General features: G+C 42.2%; 1 protein-coding gene across 1 annotated transcript in view; it reads right to left on the reverse strand.

The window, feature by feature from the left end:
* LOC129862420 (semaphorin-3D-like) overlaps positions 1–22,270 on the reverse strand; it is a 56,162-nt gene that overhangs the window by 13,562 nt on the left and 20,330 nt on the right. The window contains exons 3-16 of the mRNA XM_055934084.1: positions 19,340–19,402; positions 19,099–19,218; positions 18,824–18,917; positions 16,033–16,161; positions 14,135–14,271; positions 11,637–11,751; positions 11,393–11,462; positions 10,346–10,490; positions 8,079–8,301; positions 6,155–6,243; positions 5,493–5,534; positions 4,132–4,289; positions 956–1,020; positions 713–852 (exon numbers count right to left, since the gene is read on the reverse strand). Coding sequence (XP_055790059.1) covers positions 713–852; positions 956–1,020; positions 4,132–4,289; positions 5,493–5,534; positions 6,155–6,243; positions 8,079–8,301; positions 10,346–10,490; positions 11,393–11,462; positions 11,637–11,751; positions 14,135–14,271; positions 16,033–16,161; positions 18,824–18,917; positions 19,099–19,218; positions 19,340–19,402 — 1,590 coding nt within the window. The remainder of the gene's footprint in view (positions 1–712; positions 853–955; positions 1,021–4,131; positions 4,290–5,492; positions 5,535–6,154; positions 6,244–8,078; positions 8,302–10,345; positions 10,491–11,392; positions 11,463–11,636; positions 11,752–14,134; positions 14,272–16,032; positions 16,162–18,823; positions 18,918–19,098; positions 19,219–19,339; positions 19,403–22,270) is intronic.

Raw genomic sequence — 22,270 nt, forward strand, 5'->3', positions numbered from 1 at the left:
TGGTAACGTTAAGACTCTGTTTGAACACTGTAACAATATATGACTATGTAGACATCATTTGATATGAAGTGGATTGGTGAAAGCTTTGTAGTGAAACAGCTCACTTATTCAGTTGTGACAGATCAAGATCACTCCAAGGAAGAAAGGAGGGAAGGTGCATGACATAGTGACCGTACGAAAACAAGACTAAATCCTAGTCAAAATGGCCAGCATATCCGTTCGTCCCACTTTTGGACTGACGTTTCACCCAAGGGTTGATGTTTCCTCGCAGTAGAGACTTTCTCTTTCCGTAATCCTTTGTTTCCTCAGCCATGAGCAGAATATTATCTTTGTATTTGGGGGCAATGTGAAACAGAACAAGAGTGAGGAGCACATAAACCATCTAGAACATCGAAGCACCCCTCCAGGTTCTTTTGTTTGGGTGTGTTGTTATGCTGTTATGTAAGGGTATATGATGTAACAGAGAGAGAGTGTCTGTTATAGGCAGTTAAAGTGTCTGTGTATCAGACATGGGATGTGATGACTCATAACCTCTCTAGTAATGCTAGCACTGTAAGCCTCTGATAACACAATACTTACTACTTCTTTGACCCCTCTCTATAGTGTGTGTGTGTGTGTGTGTGTGTGTGTGTGTGTGTGTGTGTGTGTGTGTGTGTGTGTGTGTGTGTGTGTGCGTGCGTGCGTGCGTGCGTGCGTGCGTGTTCTGTCTCACCTCCTCTCTGTGTTCAGCTCCAGGTCTGTGTATGAACCAGCGTGTGGTGGTCTGTTGTGATTTGGGGAGACACTCCAGGAAGGTTGAGTTATTCTCCACCCCAAACATTATCCTCTCCTCAACCCTGCCTCCACGCAGAGCTGAGAACACAGAAAAATATCCATAAAGTGTTAACATGTTATATTGTGATTGTCTACACACACACCATATAGAGGGAGTCAGAGAAGCAGTGTTGTTACTTACTGTCCTCTGTGTCCCAACACTGGCTGGATGGGTCTCCATGTTTGATGTCTTGTCTTCTGGCTCTCCTGTCAACACAACATATACATAAACACACACACACACCGCAGGGTTTGGGGTGAGAGGTCAAGAAAGGTGACAAGGTCACGTCCTGCTGTCAAGGCAATGTTTTACTCTTCCTAACACACAAAAGGTTTTCTCTGTCTGTCTGTCTGTGTGTGTGTGTGTGTGTGTGTGTGTGTGTGTGTGTGTGTGTGTGTGTGTGTGTGTGTGTGTGTGTGTGTGTGTGTGTGTGTGTGTGTGTGTGTGTGTGTGTGTGTGTGTGTGTGTGTGTGTGTGTGTGTGTGTGAGTGCTGATCAGTTTTTTCCAGGGGCTTTCTATTACCGGTAACAGGAGTTATTTCAGTAACAGGAGTTACATCTGTCTAACATGCTGAACATACTGACAACAACCATATATGGATAACACACTGAACCCAACAACTGACAACCACAGATACATAAAGAACACACTGAACCCAATAACCAAGCTGAACCCAATAACCAAGCTGAACCCAATAGCCAAGCTGAACCCAATAACCAAGCTGAACCCAATAGCCAAGCTGAACCCAATAGCCAAGTTGAACCCAATAGCCAAGCTGAACCCAATAGCCAAGTTGAACCCAATAGCCAAGCTGAACCCAATAGCCAAGTTGAACCCAATAGCCAAGTTGAACTCAATAGCCAAGCTGAACCCAATAGCCAAGTTGAACCCAATAGCCAAGCTGAACCCAATAGCCAAGTTGAACTCAATAGCCAAGTTGAACCCAATAGCCAAGCTGAACTCAATAGCCAAGCTGAACCCAATAGCCAAGTTGAACCCAATAGCCAAGCTGAACCCAATAGCCAAGTTGAACTCAATAGCCAAGTTGAACTCAATAGCCAAGTTGAACTCAATAGCCAGGTATTCAAGTGTTTTGCACAAAGACTAGAGATTCCAAAGCTCCGTCTCTCTCTGAAAGCTATGGATGGATCTATTGGTGTTTACACAGTCAACCACCTACATCCTATAGATTTAGCTTGAACTTGAGATATATGCCTCCCTGTATATTTTTCTCTGTTTTGCTCTCCCCTCTCTCACCATCTCTCTCTATCCCCCATAGATGTAGGTAATGTGTAGAGTTTTGTATTCTACAGCCTGTATGTCCTCAGATCAGTTTTCAAAGTACCACCTGGCACCAACCAACCACCCCCTCTATACCTCACAATGCAATAACATGACCCCTCCTCAGCCATAATGCAATAGTGTGACCCCAAAATGTCGGGCATTAGACAATCTGCTATAGTCTGACTAGGCCACTTACTTGGGACAAACACACAAACACTCCATATAAACAAAGAGGACAACAGACAGAAGGAGAATGACAGTACATTAATAATTAGCCCATCAGAGAGTTTCTAATCAGAGAGAGAGAGAGAGAGAGAGAGAGAGAGAGAGAGAGAGAGAGAGAGAGAGAGAGAGAGAGAGAGAGAGAGAGAGAGAGAGAGAGAGAGAGAGAGAGAGAGAGAGAGAGAGAGAGAGAGCAAAACAAAACTGCTTCAAAAGAAAGAATTCCAATAAACAAAATCATGAACCAATTAAAGGACTCATATATACAACATTGGAAAAACAAAACAAAATCCCAAAGCCGACTAAATTGCTATCTGACCCTAAACAGAGAATATGAATTGGCTGAATATCTCTACTCTGTCAGAGATATGAAGCAGAGACAGATCCTTACCAAGTACAGGCTGAGTGACCACCGATTGGTAATAGAAACCGGCACACATAAAAAGACATGGCTACCCAAAGAGGAGCGTGTATGTGGTCACTGCACGACAGGGGAGGTAGAAACAGAGATGCACTTTCTCCTTTACTGTGATAAATATTCCTCACCAAGAGATTCATTATTCACAGAAATGTCTACATTTATTCCAAATTTTAACTTATTAAACCCAGAGGAAAAACTACTACTAGGAAAAATACTCAAGGGCGAAGGAGCAATGGCTCCTCTTGCAGCCAAATATGTATTTGCCTGCCATAGCCTGAGAGACACTGAATAATAACATCTGCATAGTGAGCAGTAACTTACTTATTATTACTATTATTGTTATTACTGTTATTGTTATTACTATTATTATTGTTGTTTATCATTCCAAGTAGTAATGGTATGGGTGGTAATGGTAATGATAGCAGTTTAATCATGGTGGTGGTGGTAGTAGTGGTAATGATGATAGTAGTTGTAGTACCGATGTAATGGTGAAGATGACCGTTATTTAGTTATAAGTTAGTTATAGTTTCATTTTTTTATTACAATACATTCGATTATTGACTGTTACCATTTTATTGTTACTATTTTTATATTTAATTTTGTATTATTATTTACTGACATTCTATATTATTATTTTTCATTGTTTATAATTTTATTTCAATGTATATTGTATACATTGTTGCTTTGGCAATATTGACACAATTACATTTACATTACATTTAAGTCATTTAGCAGACGCTCTTATCCAGAGCGACTTACAAATTGGTGCATTCACCAATGCATTCACCAATGCATTCACAATGTTTTTCATGCCAATAAAGCAGCTTGAATTTGAACAATTTGAACAATTTGAGAGAGAGAGAGATAGAGAGATGGGTTAATACCCTGTGGCAGAGAGAAACGCTAAAGAAACAAAAGCCCACCAAAAACATATTTAGAGAAAATATCTGAATTCTCTATGACAGTCCCTGGAGCCCTGAAAAATAGGACGTCAGGTATGATAAAAACTTTCGGTCTTCTACGGATTCATTAAGTCATGCTAGTGGACGTCTACACATACCTGATCTGAAAAGGAAGAATGAACGTGTCAGAGTAAATGACAAATGTCCTTCATTTCATGGATAACTAAGAGGTAATCTATGGGTCCTGAGACCTGCTATGTTTCAGATACCTCAGATGAAAGGAGTAATAATGTGACAGCTGTTTTATATGTTCCTGTATAGTTTATATGTACTGAAGGTTACAACATGTTATAGAAACTATACAGGAGCATATGGGACATTTTCTGCACCATACATCTGAACAAATGTGTGTGTGTGTGTGTGTGTGTGTGTGTGTGTGTGTGTGTGTGTGTGTGTGTGTGTGTGTGTGTGTGTGTGTGTGCTCTACCTCTTGGATGCTGGGACGTATCGTGAGCAGGTGTGTCCGTCCCAGGCGCAGTAAGGATCTCTGGCAAGGCAACACTCTGCACACACCTGACCATACAGGTGACACCTGCTCAGGGACACCTGGGCTAGCCCAGCCCCCGAACCCACATACAGCTGTTGCTATGGAAACAGAGATGGAGAGAACAGACTACCTCAGGGAAGGGTTCAGTCTAGCACACTTGTTTCAACTAATCACCTTGCTATATGTTGTTGCTGTTTACACTATAATATTGTGGGAAAGAGGCCTGTGTTCTTCTAATCTCCATTTTTTTCATTGTATGTGTGTGTGTCCATGTGTGCGCATGCATGTGAGTTCACATATGTGTTTTAGTACACTCACATGTCCAGCAGCATATAGTACAGCACACTCGTAGAAAAAAAAGGGTTCTTCGGCTCCCCCATAGGAGAAACCTTTGAAGAACCCTTTTAGATTCCAGGTAGAACCCTTTCCACAGAGGGTTCTACATGGAATCCAAAAGAGTTCTACTTGGATCCAAAAGGGGTTCTACCTGGAACCAAAAAATATTTTTCTACGGGAACAGCCGGATAACCTTTTTGGAACCCTTTTTTTGAAGAGTGTATCCTCAAGGTTCTCACCTCCAATATTATTATTACTGGAAGTCAGTCCCCATAACTCTAAAGGTGGTTTAAACAACAAAACCTTCAACAACGAGAGAGCGAGAGCGAGAGAGAGAGAGAGAGAGAGAAAGTTGTTTTGTATGGATCTGCCTGGACTCGTCTGAACCAGGGATTCCAAAACAAACACTGAACGGAAATATGGAAAACACTGGGGGATGGGTTGGGATGAACACACACACACGCACACATATACACACGCACGCACACATACACACACGCGCACACACACACGCACACACACGCACGCACACACACACACACGCATACACACGCACACATATACACACGCACGCACACATACACACACACGCGCACACACACACACACGCACGCACACACACACACACACATACACACACACACACGTATACACACACACGTATACACACACACACGTATACACACACACACACACACACACACATATACACACACACTGTGGCAGATGAAGGGAGGCTGTGATTGGAGTTGAACGGTCTGCTGACATCCCTGACCCTCAGATAGCGAGGGAGGAGGCGAGGAAGAGAGGGGAGGAGAAGGGGAGCAAGAGAGGGGCAGAAGGGAAGAAAAGAGGGAAGGTGGCTGTGAATGGTGCAGTTAGTACCCCTGAAGCTACAGTAAATGATAAATGTAGGGGAAGATAGAAATGGAAAGGAGTAATAGAGAGAAGAGGGGAGTTCTTACCTGTTTAGAAGAGATCTCCATACTCAGGATGGGAGTGGGAGCCTAGAGGAGAAAACACACATTATCTCCACTATACACACATACTCGTACTTTCTACTTAATACATATAGTATTTAGCTAATTAGTTATGCTTGAGAAATACCAAGCTCATTTTGCAGCTACGGAGATGGCCTCAGGTTAGGGAGTTCAACCAAGGAGTGTGTGAATCAACGAGAGAGAATAAACTCACTCTATGTCTGTCAAACGAGAGAAACACACCAACTCTCCTCTCTATACCCCCAGAACTCCTGCTGTGTGTTTAGAATAGTAAGGTATTCATATTTTACTGCTGTTTAAAGAGTTGACAACCCTTCAATCAAGAGATAATGTCATTGCTAAATGAAAATGTTGGTAGATTAATATTAATTGACAAATCACCTTGACCTTGAATTCCAGGACAGAAGGAAATTCAGGATATTTGTTTTTTAGTAGTATGAGTAGCTACATGCAGATATCCTTTTCTGCCTGCAGTAGAGATAATATGATTTAGAAAAAGTCAGTTATCTGCATCAGAGAAGTATACGTCTGACAGATCTGGTGTAGACGTATTCAACTTCTCCAAACCCTATGTGAATGAAGACAATATTTAAAGGTGTGTGTGTGTGTGTGTGTGTGTGTGTTACCTGAAACACCGAGAGCTCCTCCAGCACCAGCTCCTCAGTAGACCAGTTCTCCTGAGTAATGCTCACCACCTTCAGGACTGACCCAGCATCTGGACAACACACACATGTTTATATTTTCACATGCTTATGAAATACACGCACATAGTCCTTCTCTTTCGCTAGCTTTCTAGTGAGAGCGATCTACTGAAACGGGACTGCTTGGCTCCAAACAGACCATGATGTTGTAGCGCTCTCTGCTGGTCAGTCTGAGCATGACAGCAAAGACAGGGGATGTCTTTTTTTTTACGTTTCTTTTTTATTTAAACTATACAAAACAAAACATACAAACAACAGCATACAGACACACACAAACATCCTATGACATCACACCTGCCCAGTTCATTTTACATTTTTAAGAATATGTTTTTTCAAGATGATTTACGCGAAAGGTATCGTCCAACCCATCGAGTCCCTCACTGCATCCTCATATGTCTTGAAATTTGCAGACAGAAGGATTAAAAGTACATTTACATTGTAATAATAATTCTGACAGCCAACTTTCTAACTACGGCCATAACTTTTGGACTTTATAGCATTCCCAGAAGGCATGGAGTATTGAGTCATTGTTAGTTTTAGACTTAAGACATTACTCTGACCTTGTGCTGTAGAATTTGTGAATTTTGTCTCTTGTATAATATATTCTATACATTAGTTTATACTGGATTAAGCGTACATTTTCGTTAACTGTAATGTTGTTAGTTACAGTGCCTTAAGGAAGTATTCACACCCCTTGACTTTTCACATATTTTGTTGTTTTAGAAGGTGAGATTAAAATGGATTTAAATGTCCTTTTTTGTCAACGATCTACACAAAATACTCTTTACTGTCATTTAGGTTAGCATTGTGGAGTGACTACAATGTTATTTATCCATCCTCAGTTTTCTCCTATCACGCCCACTAAATGCTGTAACTGTTTTAAAGTCAAAATTGAAATCCCTGAGATTCCTGCCTCTTTGGCAACTGAGTTAGGAAGGACGCCTGTATCTTTGTAGTGACTGGGTGTATTGATACACCATCCAAAGTGTAATTAATAACTTCACCATGCTCAAAGGCATATTCAATGTCTTTTTTTATTTTTTACCCATCTATCAATAGGTGAGCTTCTTTGCAAGGTATTGGAAAACCTCCCTGGTCTTTGTGGTTGAGTTTGTGTTTGAAATGCACTGCTCGGATGAGGGACCTTACAGATAATTGTATGTGTGGGGTACAGAGATGAAGTAGTCATTAAAAAATCATGTTAAATACTATTATTTCAGAGTGAGTCCACACAACTTATTTTGTGACTTGTTAAGCAAATGTTTGCTCCTGAATTTATTTAGGCTTGTCATAACAAAGGAGTTGAATACTCATTGACTCAAGACATTTCAGATTTACATTTTTTATTAATTTATAAAAATGTTTAAAAACATAATTCCACTTTGAAGTTATGCTGTATTGTGTGTAGGCCAGTGACACCAAATCTCAATGTAAATCCATTTTAAATTCAGGCTGTAACAACAAAATGTGGAATAAGTAAAGAGGTGTGAATACTTTCTGAAGGCACTGTATGTTTCAACTTTCCCTCCAACTTGTGCCAATATCAGTTCTTTTAAAGTCTTGGTTCCAATAGTTTTTATTTGTTTCTAAGAGATTGACAGTTGGATAGGCTTTGTGTAAGGTTTTGTATATCTTACCTATCAGATGAATGACCTTTTCTGACTCAAATATGATAGGGGACATGGAATTTCATATGGAGCTCACACAAAGAGTATCAACAGTACTGCAAGATGGAATTAAAACAACATCTAACATTCAAACAGTCTTAACATTTTCAGGTTAAAGAGGAAGGCTGAGAATAGAATGTTAGGGTTAGTGAAAAGTGTGTGTGTGTGTGTGTCCATCTCACCTGTCCCCAGAAACATGACTTCATACTGTCCGTCCTCAGCCATGACGCGGTCCACCACTATCTGGGTCAGTGTGTAGTCAACACGTACACGCGTGAACACGGGTCGGCTGGTCAGGGGGTAGACGGAGCGGAACATGAGGGGGTGGAAGCGGATGAAACTGACCACCTCATCTGAGAAGTCTTTAGTGGTCCTTATCCGGGGATCATACGTCTTACTGGGACACTGGGGAGAGGGGATAGACAATAATGTTTAGACAGTATGAAAGCCTAGCTACAAGCCGATAGTCATCTAGCTAAGTACCTTAAGGACTAATTTAGGATTCCCCGTCATTAAAGACTCAGCTGTTTTTGAACTTGTCTCCATCTGGTGGTGAGCTGAAGTACTCCACAGATTCAGGTACATACCGCTACTTCTGGAGTTCACACCCTTCTACCAAGTCTGTTCCACCTATTATACAGTTATAAACCATCTCTCGATGGCGCCATGCATATCCCCTCACACACATATACACACACATGCACGCATATACACAAATGTACCGACACATACAGTGCATTTGGAAAGTATTCAGACCTCTTGACTTTTTCCACATTTTGTTACGTTACAGCCTTAAACTATAATCGATTAAATTGCCCCCCCCCCCCTCATCAATCTACACACAATACCACAAAATGACAAAGCAAATGTATTAAAAAAAAGTAATGGGAATGTCACATTTTCAACCTCATTACTCTGTACTTTGTTGAAGCACATTTGGCAGTGATTAATGACATCCTTAAGTTTTCTTGGCTATGACGCTACAAGCTTGGAAAACCTGTATTTGGGGAGTTTCTCCCATTCTTTTCTGCAGATCCTCTCAAGCTCTATCGAATTGGATGGGGAGCGTCGCTGTACTGCTATTTTCAGGTCTCTCTAGAGATGTTGGTGAAGTGCTGCAGAGATGGTTGTCCTTCTGAAAGGTTCTGCCATCTCCACAGAAAAACTGGAGTTCTCTCAGAGTGACCATCAGGTTCTTGGTCACCTCCCTAACCAAGGCCCTTCTTCCTCGATTGCTCAGTTTGCCCTGGGCGGCCAGCTCTAGGAAGAGTCTTGGTGGTTCCAGGACACTGTGTTCTTGGGAACCTTCAATGCTGCAGAAATGTTTTGTTGACCTTCCCCAGGTCTGTGCCTCGACACAATCCTGTCTCGGAGCTCTACGGACAATTCCTTCAACCTCACGGCTGGGGTTTTGCTCTGACATGCACTGTCAACTGTGAAACCTTATATAGACAGGTGTGTGCCTTTCCAAATCATGTTCAATCACTTGAATTTACCACAGGTGGACTCCAATCAAGTTGTAGAATCATCTCAAGGATCACCAATGGAAACAGGATGCACCTGAGCTCAATTTCGAGTCTCATAGCAAAGGGTCTAAATACTGTTTTTTACTTGTAAAAAAAAAACTGTTTTCACCTTGCCATTATGGAGTATTGTGTGTAGACTGATAAGGATTTTATTTTAGTTAATCCATTTTAGAATAAGGCTGTAACGTAACAAAATGTAGAAAAAGTCAAGGGGTCTGAATACTTTCCAAATGCACTGTACACACATACCAGTCACAGTCCCTCATGTTAATCAGTTCCACAAACACTGCAGGAAAGGAAGCACACGACAGTGATCACCGTGACGACTTAGTGACATCAACAAAGCTGCCGCCCAGACTGCAGTTTATTATTGTTCATCAGCACTGAGACTAGGTCATACATCACACACACACACACACACGCACCGACACACACACACACACACACACACACACACACACACACACACACACACACACACACACACACACACACACACACACACACACACACACACACACACACACACACACAAACTTTGACTTCTGTCACACTCTCAAAGAGATGCATTATGCGTACAGGCACACATAGTAGATGGGTGTTTATTATTGTTCATCAGGACTGTGTCATGTACCAGGATTGGGTGATATACTGTAAGTCATTTAAGTGGAGGAGAGGGGGGTCTTTCTAAATAATCCTGTACAGCAACAGTATGCAGTCTTCTTGTTTCCCTACTTACGCCGAGGAGGGAAATGGAAGGGGGTAGGGCTAGGAGAGATGAGTGTGTGTGTGTGTGTGTGTGTGTGTGTGTGTATGTGTGTGTGTGTGTGTGTGTGTGTGTGTGTGTGTGTGTGTGTGTGTGTGTGTGTGTGTGTGTGTGTGTGTGTGTGTGTGTGTGTGTGTGTGTGTGTGTGATACCGTACCGTTCCAGGGCGAGGGTAAGGTATTCTCCCCTCATATTCTACCCAGCGATGGTCAGGTCCTTCCTTGTGAGCATAGGGTCCGTTGAATACAGCTCGTATGTCAGCCATGCTGTACACACACACCGCCGAGCCTCGGAACACAGAGCTGGGGGAGAAACACAGTCTAATAGGTATAGTGGGAAGAATAACCTGAGAAGTACCGTAGAGAGATGTCTCGTTATATAACAGGTTGTTTGGATCCTGGATGCTGCTGATTGGTTAATAGGAGGGAGTTATTCACCACAATCCACAGGTAATGCCTTTTAACAGTTCCATTTAAACTGTCAATGTGTATCCACGGTCCCACACAGCCCAGCCAGGCAATCAATAAACTTTATCTCCCCTGGAAAAAAGCATCTAGACAAATCTCCCCATGCTACTAGCCTAGCTGTCTGCCTCTCCGACCTGTGGAACAATGTAGCAGTTATTTTTTTGTGATCTCCACTGTGCCATGCTTATGAACGTGACAAGACTGACAGCTTCTCTGAGCCTGGCAAATTCATTTATCAGGATCATTATAATGGGTATATCAAAATAAATGGAATGGAAACAAATGTAAAAAAAACGAAAATTGACAGATTTTTGTTTTGTCATTTCAGCTGCTTGATGCGACTGTGTGTTAGCTTTAGTTGGCTAGCTAGCAAAGGAGAAGTAGGTAGCCTGCATAGATACATGGCAATTATTTGTTTAGCATAGCAACTATTGCAAATAAAATGGATATAATGAACAACCAGCCCATTTGGCTAGAAACTTCAGAATCTCAGAACTAACGACTGTCTTTTGCCCGGACTGTTTTGTACTGATTAAAATAACGTTTTACGTGTTGGCAATCGTTTTATAAAAGTAATAAGGCCCTCGAACTTGGACATGATTGTGATTAACACCCTCCTATGTGCTGTTTTCCTGGCCCTTGGCTTCGACTCGGGCCTAAGAACAGCCCTCGTCAAGAGTTATTTAGATGATAATCCTTGATTTCGCATGCCTTGTATGGTATGGTAAGTGTTTTACCTGGAGGTGGTGAAGACTCCATACACAACAGGGTTCTTCTCATCTCTGGTGGGGAGCAGGAATATGTCCTCTAGAATGCACCAATTTGTAAGTCGCTCTGGATAAGAGCGTCTGCTAAATGACTTAAATGTAAATGTAAATGTACAACACACACACATAAAAGGTAAGAATGTGGCATTTAGTGTGTACGTGGTGTGTGTCTATAAACATGGAAGCATGTAATATGTGTGTGTGTGTGACTTACGGAGCTCGTCAAAGTGTGTGTCCACTCCGTCAGGTCCAGGGATGGAACACACCAGTCTGGCTTTGAGGAACGTTGTCCACTTATTGGTCAGACTCCTCAACCCTCCCACGTCATTCTGAAACACAACCATAACACAACCATTACACAACCATAGTCTGACACACAAATACATCTGAAATAAGTTTTGCAGGTTTAAAACCATGAAACAACCACAGTCTAGTCCACAGATCTGACATATCAAGTACAATTTTACAGACCTTGAACGCATAAACTCCTGTTTGAGACCAGTTTAAATGAACCAAGATAAAGATCAAACTCTGATTATTTGACTGGCAGGGGACTGAGGTCTGCTCATTACAGTAATGATGATGGTAGTCGGAATGAACTGACAAAGGAGGGCGAGACGACCGAAGAGGAAAATTGCTGGCAAGGAGGAGAGAATAGGTTAGAAGGATTTAGTAGGACAAGAATAGCAGTTTGAAGGAAGAATTGAAGCCAGAGAAAGGGAGAGAAAATCTAAAGTAGAAAGATGAGGGAAGAAGAATTGAAGGTAAACTAGCAAGCTCGTTAATTATGCATGTTTTCTAATTAGCATATGTATACCCCTGGCTGAGTGCTCTACTCAATAAAGCAATGCCCTTCTCAGTGTTAGGGTTAGGGTAGGAGTACTCAAATATACATATAAAGTACAGGGCTCCTTTATCCAGCACAAGGGCCCTAAACTAACCTCCCTACTGAACTTGGCCCACAGACTAACCTATCGCTATAGACATGCAATTATAGAAATGGCTTTAGCGTTTTCTAAATGGGATTATCTTCAAAGACTCTGTTATTCCATTTCTCCAGAGAGGAACCCCTCTATGGTCGGCTATAGACACAGGACAAGGAATCCCTCTCCTGCCTCATCGGCCTTACAGCTTACTCCCAAGTCGTAAACTGGGAATGTTGCAATAGAGCATGGAATTTTTATAGTGGGAAGACTCCAGGGACAGTCTCCCTACTACCAGAAAATACCAAATTCCACGTAGCTGGGATCCAGTGTTGTAAAGTACTTAAGTAAAGATACTTTAAAGTACTACTTAAGTCGTTTTGTGGGTATCTGTACTTTACTATTTATATTTTTGACTACTTTTACTTTTACTTCACTACATTCCTAAAGAAAATAATGTACTTTTTACTCCATACATTTTACCTGACGCCCAAAAGTAATTGTTACAATTTTAATGCTTAGCAGGACAGAAAATGGTTCAATTCACACACTTATCAAGACAACATCCCTGGTCATCCCTACTACCTCTGATCTGGAGGACTCACTAAACAGAGAACATACCTGGTCATCCCTACTGCCTCTGATCTGGCGGACTCACTAAACAGAGAACATCCCTGGTCATCCCTACTGCCTCTGATCTGGAGGACTCACTAAACAGAGAACATCCCTGGTCATCCCTACTGCCTCTGATCTGGAGGACTCACTAAACAGAGAACATCCCTGGTCATCCCTACTGCCTCTGATCTGGAGGACTCACTAAACAGAGAACATCCCTGGTCATCCCTACTGCCTCTGATCTGGAGGACTCACTAAACAGAGAACATCCCTGGTCATCCCTACTGCCTCTGATCTGGAGGACTCACTAAACAGAGAACATACCTGGTCATCCCTACTGCCTCTGATCTGGAGGACTCACTAAACAGACAACATCCCTGGTCATCCCTACTGCCTCTGATCTGGAGGACTCACTAAACAGAGAACATACCTGGTCATCCCTACTGCCTCTGATCTGGAGGACTCACTAAACAGAGAACATACCTGGTCATCCCTACTGCCTCTGATCTGGCGGACTCACTAAACAGAGAACATACCTGGTCATCCCTACTGCCTCTGATCTGGCGGACTCACTAAACAGACAACATCCCTGGTCATCCCTACTGCCTCTGATCTGGCGGACTCACTAAACACAAATAATGAATTTGTAAATAATGTCTTAGTGTTGGAGTGTGCTATCCATAAATTAAAAAAACAAGACAATTGTGCAGTCTGCTTTGCTTAATTTAAGGAATTTAAAGAAGAGTGAACATGGAAGGAGTTAAAGCTGGGGGTTTGGGCTACAGGAAGGGGCTACGAACTACCGGTAGAGCATAAAGAAGGAGCAGGGGTGGAGCAGGACCCAAATGGTACTGGACCAACTAGCCTACTGTCCTACTTCATTCTTACTCCTACACTATCTTGGGACCAGACCTTAGACTGTCCTGTCAGTAAGACCACAAAGTGGTCCGTTCCTCTGTTGGCAGACTACACAAGAGGAATGTACTAGGAGGTATTGTCCCAGGGGGATTTAAGCACATCTGTGGAGAGGCCAGCTCTGTAGTAGAGCAAATAGATCTATCAATGTACACTCGTCCTGTTAGATGTCTGTCCTTCTCCTCGTCTCTTCCCTGACCTTCTCAAAACATCCCTCACTCACCTTCCTTCACCATTCTACACCTCTCCCCCATCTCACCTTGCAGACGCGTGCCACGCGGGACAGGACACTCTTATCATTGCTGTCACGTGATGTCTCACGAAAGAAGAAGTAGATCTTGTCATCGTCTGGGTTGTAGGTGTCTGACACAGGATGGGCTGATACAAACCCGGCCTCTAGAGAGACGGGGGGGGGGTTATAAGTGCAACATTGTTCATACTAACAGCCTGACCCTGTGGACACAGCAGAGTGTCTGATTTAATAATTTTTCTGTCTCCTCCAAGTACCCTGAGTTATGAATATTAAAACAACTCCAGACAGAGCCTTGGAACAGAGGAAAAGAATTAGACAGAGGGAGAAAGAAAGTATGTGGCTGTGCACTGAGGAAATTACCTGGCTGTGAAATGTGGATGGTGTGTGAGAGGAGTAAACACTATTCTATGATGTGAGAGTGCATCATAGAATAGTGTTTGTACTGTCTGTGTAGACTAGCGCCCTGTGTACTCTCTGTGTAGACTAGGGCCCTGTGAAATGTCTGTGTAGACTAGGGCCCTGTGAACTGTCTGTGTAGACTAGGGCCCTGTGAAATGTCTGTGTAGACTAGGGCCCTGTGTACTCTCTGTGTAGACTAGGGCCCTGTGGACTGTCTGTGTAGACTAGTGCTCTGTGGACTGTCTGTGTAGACTAGGGCCCTGTGAACTGTCTGTGTAGACTAGGGCCCTGTGAAATGTCTGTGTAGACTAGGGCCCTGTGTACTGTCTGTGTAGACTAGGGCCCTGTGGACTGTCTGTGTAGACTAGTGCTCTGTGTACTGTCTGTGTAGACTAGGGCCCTCTGGACTGTCTGTGTAGACTAGGGCCCTGTGAACTGTCTGTGTAGACTAGGGCCCTGTGTACTGTCTGTGTAGACTAGGGCCCTGTGGACTGTCTGTGTAGACTAGTGCTCTGTGTACTGTCTGTGTAGACTAGGGCCCTGTGAACTGTCTGTGTAGACTAGGGCCCTGTGAACTGTCTGTGTAGACTAGTGCCCTGTGTACTGTCTGTGTAGACTAGGGCCCTGTGAACTCTCTGTGTAGACTAGCGCCCTGTGTACTGTCTGTGTAGACTAGGGCCCTGTGAACTGTCTGTGTAGACTAGGGCCCTGTGAACTGTCTGTGTAGACTAGGGCCCTGTGAACTGTCTGTGTAGACTAGTGCCCTGTGTACTGTCTGTGTAGACTAGGGCCCTGTGAACTCTCTGTGTAGACTAGCGCCCTGTGTACTGTCTGTGTAGACTAGGGCCCTGTGAACTGTCTGTGTAGACAAGGGCCCTGTGAACTGTCTGTGTAGACTAGGGCTCTGTGAACTGTCTGTGTAGACTAGCGCCCTGTGTACTGTCTGTGTAGACTAGCGCCCTGTGTACTGTCTGTGTAGACTAGCGCCCTGTGTACTGTCTGTGTAGACTAGGGCTCTGTAAACGGTGTGACACACTGTCAATTCCCCAGTAAGTGTGTGCTGTAGATCTACAGTAAGTGTGATGTCTTGTAAAAGTCAAACATGAATAACTTTCTTTTGTGGAAGGATTGACAATAACCTCCATCTATCGCACCCTGAGAACGCAAAACAGCTCTGTGTATCAATGTAAAGACTGGGAAGTGAAACACTTAATGACAAAACTAGGTTATGAACTCACCTGCTTCAAACAATCTTTGTGCACCGAGAGGAAGGATGTAGTCAAAAGAACCAGGCCAACAGTTAGTGATAAATAATGTCATGTCATAATGAATGACTCTACAAGCTAATAACTCATAACTCTACAATACGTGTGTATGTTTGTGTGTGTCATTTATCTGTGTGTGTGTTTCTGTATGTATGTTTATATGTGTGTGTGTGTGTGTGTGTGTGTGTGTGTGTGTGTGTGTGTGTGTGTGTGTGTGTGTGTGTGTGTGCGTGTGCGTACCGTTGATCCAGTACTCCTCTGAGATGTCAGTACGTATGTAGTGCTGGTCAGGGGGTGGGCCCAAGGAGCGGGTGAACGTTGTGTCTTTACCAAGGAAGTCTGATGCCGTGCCAGCATACATGAACTGGTCTGCAACCAATCAGAGACAAGGAGGGTTAGACCTTGACCAATGAGAATGAGTGTCAAGTACAACTGTAAATGTGAACCAATTAGAGTAACAAACCCAATTCTTATAAAAACAAGACAAAAACCTGAACAAACACAATCAGACAATCTGTCTTTAACTTCTTATGGCTGCAGGGGCAGTATTGAGTTGCTTAGCTGAAAAGGTGCCCAGAGGTGCCCAGAGTAAACTACCTGCTCCTCAGTCCCAGTTGCTAATATATGCATATTATTATTAGTATTGGATAGAAAACACTCTGAAGTTTCTAAAACTGTTTGAATGATGTCTCTGAGTATAACATAACTCATATGGCAGGCAAAAACCTGAGAAAAGAATCCAACCAGGAAGTGGGAAATCTGAGGTTTGTAGGTTTTTAACTCATCGCCTATCGAATACACAGTGGGATATGGGTCAGTGTGCACTTCCTATGGCTTCCACTAGATGTCAACAGTCTGTAGAACCTTGTCTGATGCTTCTACTGTGAAGTGGGGCCGAAGGAGACGGGAATGAGTAAGGTCTGCCATGAGCTGACCATGCTCTGACCATGCGCGTTCACATGAGAGGGAGCTCTGTTCCATCGCACTTCTGAAGACAATGGAATTCTCCGGTTGGAACATTATTGAAGATTTATGTTAAAAACATCCTAAAGATTGATTCAATACATCGTTTGACATCTTTCTACTGACTGTTATGGAACTTTTTGACATTTCGTCAGCTTTTAGTGAACGCGCTTCGTGACTTTGGATTTGTTTACCAAACACGCAAACAAAAGTAGCTCTTTGGACATAAATGATGGACATTACCGAACAAAAGAAAAATGTATTGTGGAAGTGGGATTCCTGGGAGTGCATTCCAACGAAGAACATCAAAGGTAAGTGAAGATTTATAATGCTATTTCTTACTTTTGTTGACTCCACAATTTGGCGGGTAACTGTATGGCTTCCTTTTGTGGCTGAACGCAGTTCTCAGATAATTGAATATTGTGCTTTTGCCATAAAGCTTTTTTGAAATCTGACACAGCGTTTGCATTAAGAACAAGTGTATCTTTAATTCTATGTAAAATATGTATCTTTCATCAAAGTTTATGATGAGTATTTATTTGATTTGATGTGGCTCTCTGCAATTTCTCCGGATATTTTGGAAGCATTTCTGAACATGGCGCCAATGTAAACTGAGGTTTTTGAATATAAATATGAACTTTATCGAACAAAACATATATGTATTGTGTAACATTAAGTCCTATGAGTGTCATCTGATGAAGATCATCAAAGGTTAGTGATTCATTTTATCTCTATTTCTACTTTTTGTAACTCCTATCTTTGGCTGGAAAAATGGATGTGTTTTTCTGTGATTGTAACGACATTCATCGGAAGAAGGAGAAGACCAAGGTGCAGCGTGATACGTGTTCATATTATTTAATCGAAACTGAACACTAAATACAAAATAACAAAAGGAATAACCGAAACAGTTCTGACAGGTGATACAAACACTAAACAGAAAATAACCACCCACAACTACCAGTGGGAAAACAGGCTACCTAAGTATGGTTCTCAATCAGAGACAACGATAGACAGCTGCCTCCGATTGGGAACCATACCAGGCCAAAACATAGAAATACAAAACCTAGACATACAAACATAGATTGCCCACCCACATCACACCCTGACCAAACAAAAAATAGAAACATACAAAGCAATCTACGGTCAGGGCGTGACAGTGATTTTGCAGTGACCTAACATAATCGTTTGTGGTGCTTTCGCTGTAAAGCCTTTTTGAAATCGGGCACTGTGGTGGGATTAAAAAAAAGTATATCTTTAAAATGGTGTGAAATACTTGTATGCTTGAGGAATTTTAATTATGAGATTTCTGTTGTTTGAATTTGGCGCCCTGCACTTTCACTGGCTGTTGTCATATCGATCCCGTTAACGGGATTGCAGAAATAAGAATTAAGCTGTGCCTCATACTTTCAGTAATATGACATTCTTTGGCATGAGAGGATGTTTCTGTAATCAGTTTTCTGTAAGAAGATAGGCAGAGAAAACATGTCTCCATGAATCTAGCCTTGACAACAATGTTTCAGATAATTTAGGAGTTGGCTTAGATGACAACGTCTTGCTGAATTCACTCTGTGTGCGTGTTGTTTTGAGGAAGTAAGACACACACACACACACACACACACACACACACACACACACACACACACACACACACACACACACACACACACACACACACACACACACACACACACACACACACACACACACACACACACACACACACACACCCCTTTGGGATAGCAGAGTGAGTCATGAGGGAGACAGGGGGTCACAGAAACACACACTCTGAGTCTGAGTGTTTATAGTTTAATGCCAAGTACGTTTGTTTATTACATTAAGAAATAATTATCCTTGCAAGAGACACTGACTTGGACAAGAGTGCTTTGCTTTTTTTCTTAGATATTCAAAACAGAGAGTTGGGCCCTAGAGTGTGAGAGTACATGAGTGGTGTACAGGGGCTTTGATCACCAGGAGAGGAGAGAGTGGGACGTAGGGCTGCATGTGGTTGTAGTAGGATGGTGTCAGTGTGGGGGTGATCAACTGTCAGATGGTAGGTGTGTGGTCTGACCTGTGAGGACAGACGTGAAAGGTTGCCAGGGGTCGTAAGGGCATTTCAGCCTCCCGGACTCCACTGTACCAGACAACAACTGGAACACACCCTCCTGGAGAGACAGAGAGAGACTGTATAAGCAGTAAGGAATGCAGTTTGTGTCTGTGTGTATGTGTGTGTGTTGTGTCTGTCTTGTCTGTCTGTCTCTGTGTGTGTGGTTGGTGTATGGGTGTCTATGTGTGTACGTGTATGAATGTGTAGGTCCATGCATGTATAATTCTCCCTGACCCTACCACTCTGCGCCCAGAGATCACAATGAAGGCACATATCGGGTGGAAGGCTCCTGTCCCACAGGCATACACATGGGTATGGTTAAAGTTATGGAGCACACGCACAAAGTTGGCACACTCCAACTGAGAGAGAGAAGCAGAGGAGAAGAACCAATAAGACACAGACAGAAACAAACTATATTTTAATTAGTGCTCTGATTAGAGATTTTACTGTCAGGCCAGACATTTTCCAGGTTGTACTCACTTGAGCGTTCTTGCCTGCCAGTTTACACATCTCCACTGTGTCTCTGGAGGATGGCCAGCTGATCTGGGAACAGATAGACAGTGAGGTTTATGTAAGAGACAACACACTTCAAATAATAACCCTGATCCTACAACAGATGCTACCAAAACCATATCACACAACACATAAGAACAAAGCATACTGCACAAAACCCTCAGAGAAGAAAATGTACTTAAATCAGATTTTCCCCCAGAGAATTTACCAATTGTTCTTGCCGAGAAAATGTCAAGAAATTACCGGGAATCCCGGTATTCTGGTTAAAACTAGAAGTGCTATTTAAAAGCATATAAAACCAAAGGAAAAATTGGATATGATTATACCACTGTAAATGGAAAAATATACAAATGAATCTAACGGATTCTTGTTGTATTCATTGCAATTTAATCTACTCAAAGTTCTCTCAAAGTCACCACACTATTTAATTGATGTAGCCCAGTTTTAACGAAGGCCTATAAAGCATTGCTGGCCAACTGGTAAAATATTATGAGGTTATTACAGTAGTGAAAATGACATTCATATTAGCACAGGTGTTGTGCCAATATATCCTCCAAACACCGGCTTTGAGGGCATTATCACTTTAATACAACCGGTTGCCAACATATTCAAATAATGATTGACAAATTTTGATGAATTTATTCAAACTATTTCATCCTTCCACAAGATATAGCCCTGAAACAAGTCTAGAGTTGCTACCCAAGCTGGCTGGTCGTTCGTTCTATTGGTTCAGTTGCTAGAGACGCGACACAGTTGTTCAGTCTTTTTGTTCTGTATCTATGGACGTGACCCTGTCGTTCGTTTTAAATGTTCCATTACCATACTGGCTAGCAAGGTTTGTATCCCTTGCTTGCTAGCTAGCCAATCACGGCTAATTTACAGTCACGTCAAACAGTGCAGACAGAATAACAACAGATGGTGCATTTGTATTTATTTGGACACATCCATAACAATGAGCTAATGAGGTGCGATTTCACCTGGCATAGAAAATGTGCTCTCTTGTCAGGACAGTGTTGTTCAGAGGAGCTAGCCAACAACACAGCTAACACAATCACTTGTGTGACAAACAAGCTGGAAAGATAGCAAACTAGCTGCACTTTGTTTCCTTTTACCTTTTTTTTATTTACATTTCTTTGTATATATCCATAAAGATTATTCAGGCTGGTTCATGATTTTGACAGGCTGAGAAACACTGCCTGCCTGTCTGTCTTGTCCTGACTCCTACACGTTCATTACTATGGGACAGGTGGAGATCGACATTGAATATTGAAACAATGTTTGTAACGACTCTCGTCGAAAGGAGTGGACCAAAGCGCAGCGTGGAAAGTGTTCATGATATTTTTTATTTTTTTAAACACTCAAACAAAATAACCAAAGTGAAAACGGAAGCGCACAGTTCTGTAAGGCAAATAAACTATACAGAAAACAAGATCCCACAAAACCCAAACGGAAAATGACAACTCATATATGATCCCCAATCAGAGACAATGATACAGCTGCCTCTGATTGGGAACCACACTCGGCCAAAACAAAGAAATAGAAAACATAAAGTTTCCCACCCGAGTCACACCCTGACCTAACCAAACATAGAGAATAATAGGGATCTCTAAGGTCTGGGCATGACAATGTTGCAAATTTCGGAGAAACAGACAGCAAGGTTTATACAAATCTTCGCTTTGAAAACTTAACCTTAGTCTAAAAGAAATTTGAGATAATGTCTAGATGCTTGTGGAGATTAAAAATTATTAAAACACTTTGAAATTTGACATTTGGAAGAACACCAAAATGTCACGTTTGATTAACATGGAAACAGTCTAAGACTGTGAGAGCTAGTTGCATCGTGGTGACTTTGTCACCAGGAACATCAGATTCTACGCTAAATAAATAGATAAACATTAGCAGAGACTCAGCACCGTTGATCAATTGCCCTACGAATCTGACCAGTAAGCCCTGTGCTCGCTTTTGTTAGGTAACATAATGAAACAATGTTGCAAATGTCTATTCCTCGAGCACTTTTGTTAGCGTAACATAATGAAACAATGTTGCAAATGTCTATTCCTCGAGCACTTTTGTGTACACAGTGTATAAGCCATTTTGTAATTAGCAACAGTTTATATTTTAAGCCTCTGTCAGTGCCACGCGTTAGTTTGGAGATTTGAATGTGAGATGGAGATTGAGGATGGAGATTGTTTACCGTAACTGCATCGAGAGGTCGTGTTATAGAAAGCAATAACATTTATAGAAGCCATACAAGTAGCCTAAGGGATGTTTTCCATTGTGGGCTTTTTGTTGAGTAAATATGGTAGGCTGCTAGGGTTGTGGTGACTGGTCTAATTTGGTCTATGAATGAAGCCAGAGTTGATATGTCACATGTGCATATCTTGTATTTATGCATCTAGGCTGATTTGCTCCTCTCTTTCTCGGCATATACTCTTCCCAGTTGTGATAGGTTCGTGAGATTCTTGGGGAGGCAAGCTATGGCCATCTTTTTAGCGTTGATTTGATGTAGCCTGTAGGCCTACTTGCTGTTTGCAATGGCATGGTAGGAGAACCCGTTGCATGCAGCACTTTGAATTCATGGCGACTTTGTGTAAAGTCTAAATCCTGTAGGGTGCTACAGCACACACACTCACTCACACACTCTGATATTGATGATTGATCATGGAGATATCAGAGGAGAGGGCAGTAGATAAGTCATATTTAGACATTGCATATTATTTAATTTAATAGTTCTATTTCACGTCACGCATTTCATATAAATCATTTATTATAATTTACTGGTTTCTCGCAATTAGTTAGCTCAGGAAAGAGAATGGGTTTGGGGAGGATATTGCGGTAAATCTCGGTGACGGTTCCTGCTATTAAACCCTAGACAGGAATCAGCCTGTCTTAACAGTG

The sequence above is a fragment of the Salvelinus fontinalis genome, chromosome 9 (genome assembly GCF_029448725.1).
Source record: "Salvelinus fontinalis isolate EN_2023a chromosome 9, ASM2944872v1, whole genome shotgun sequence".
In the NCBI taxonomy this organism is placed as follows: Eukaryota; Metazoa; Chordata; class Actinopteri; order Salmoniformes; family Salmonidae; genus Salvelinus; species Salvelinus fontinalis.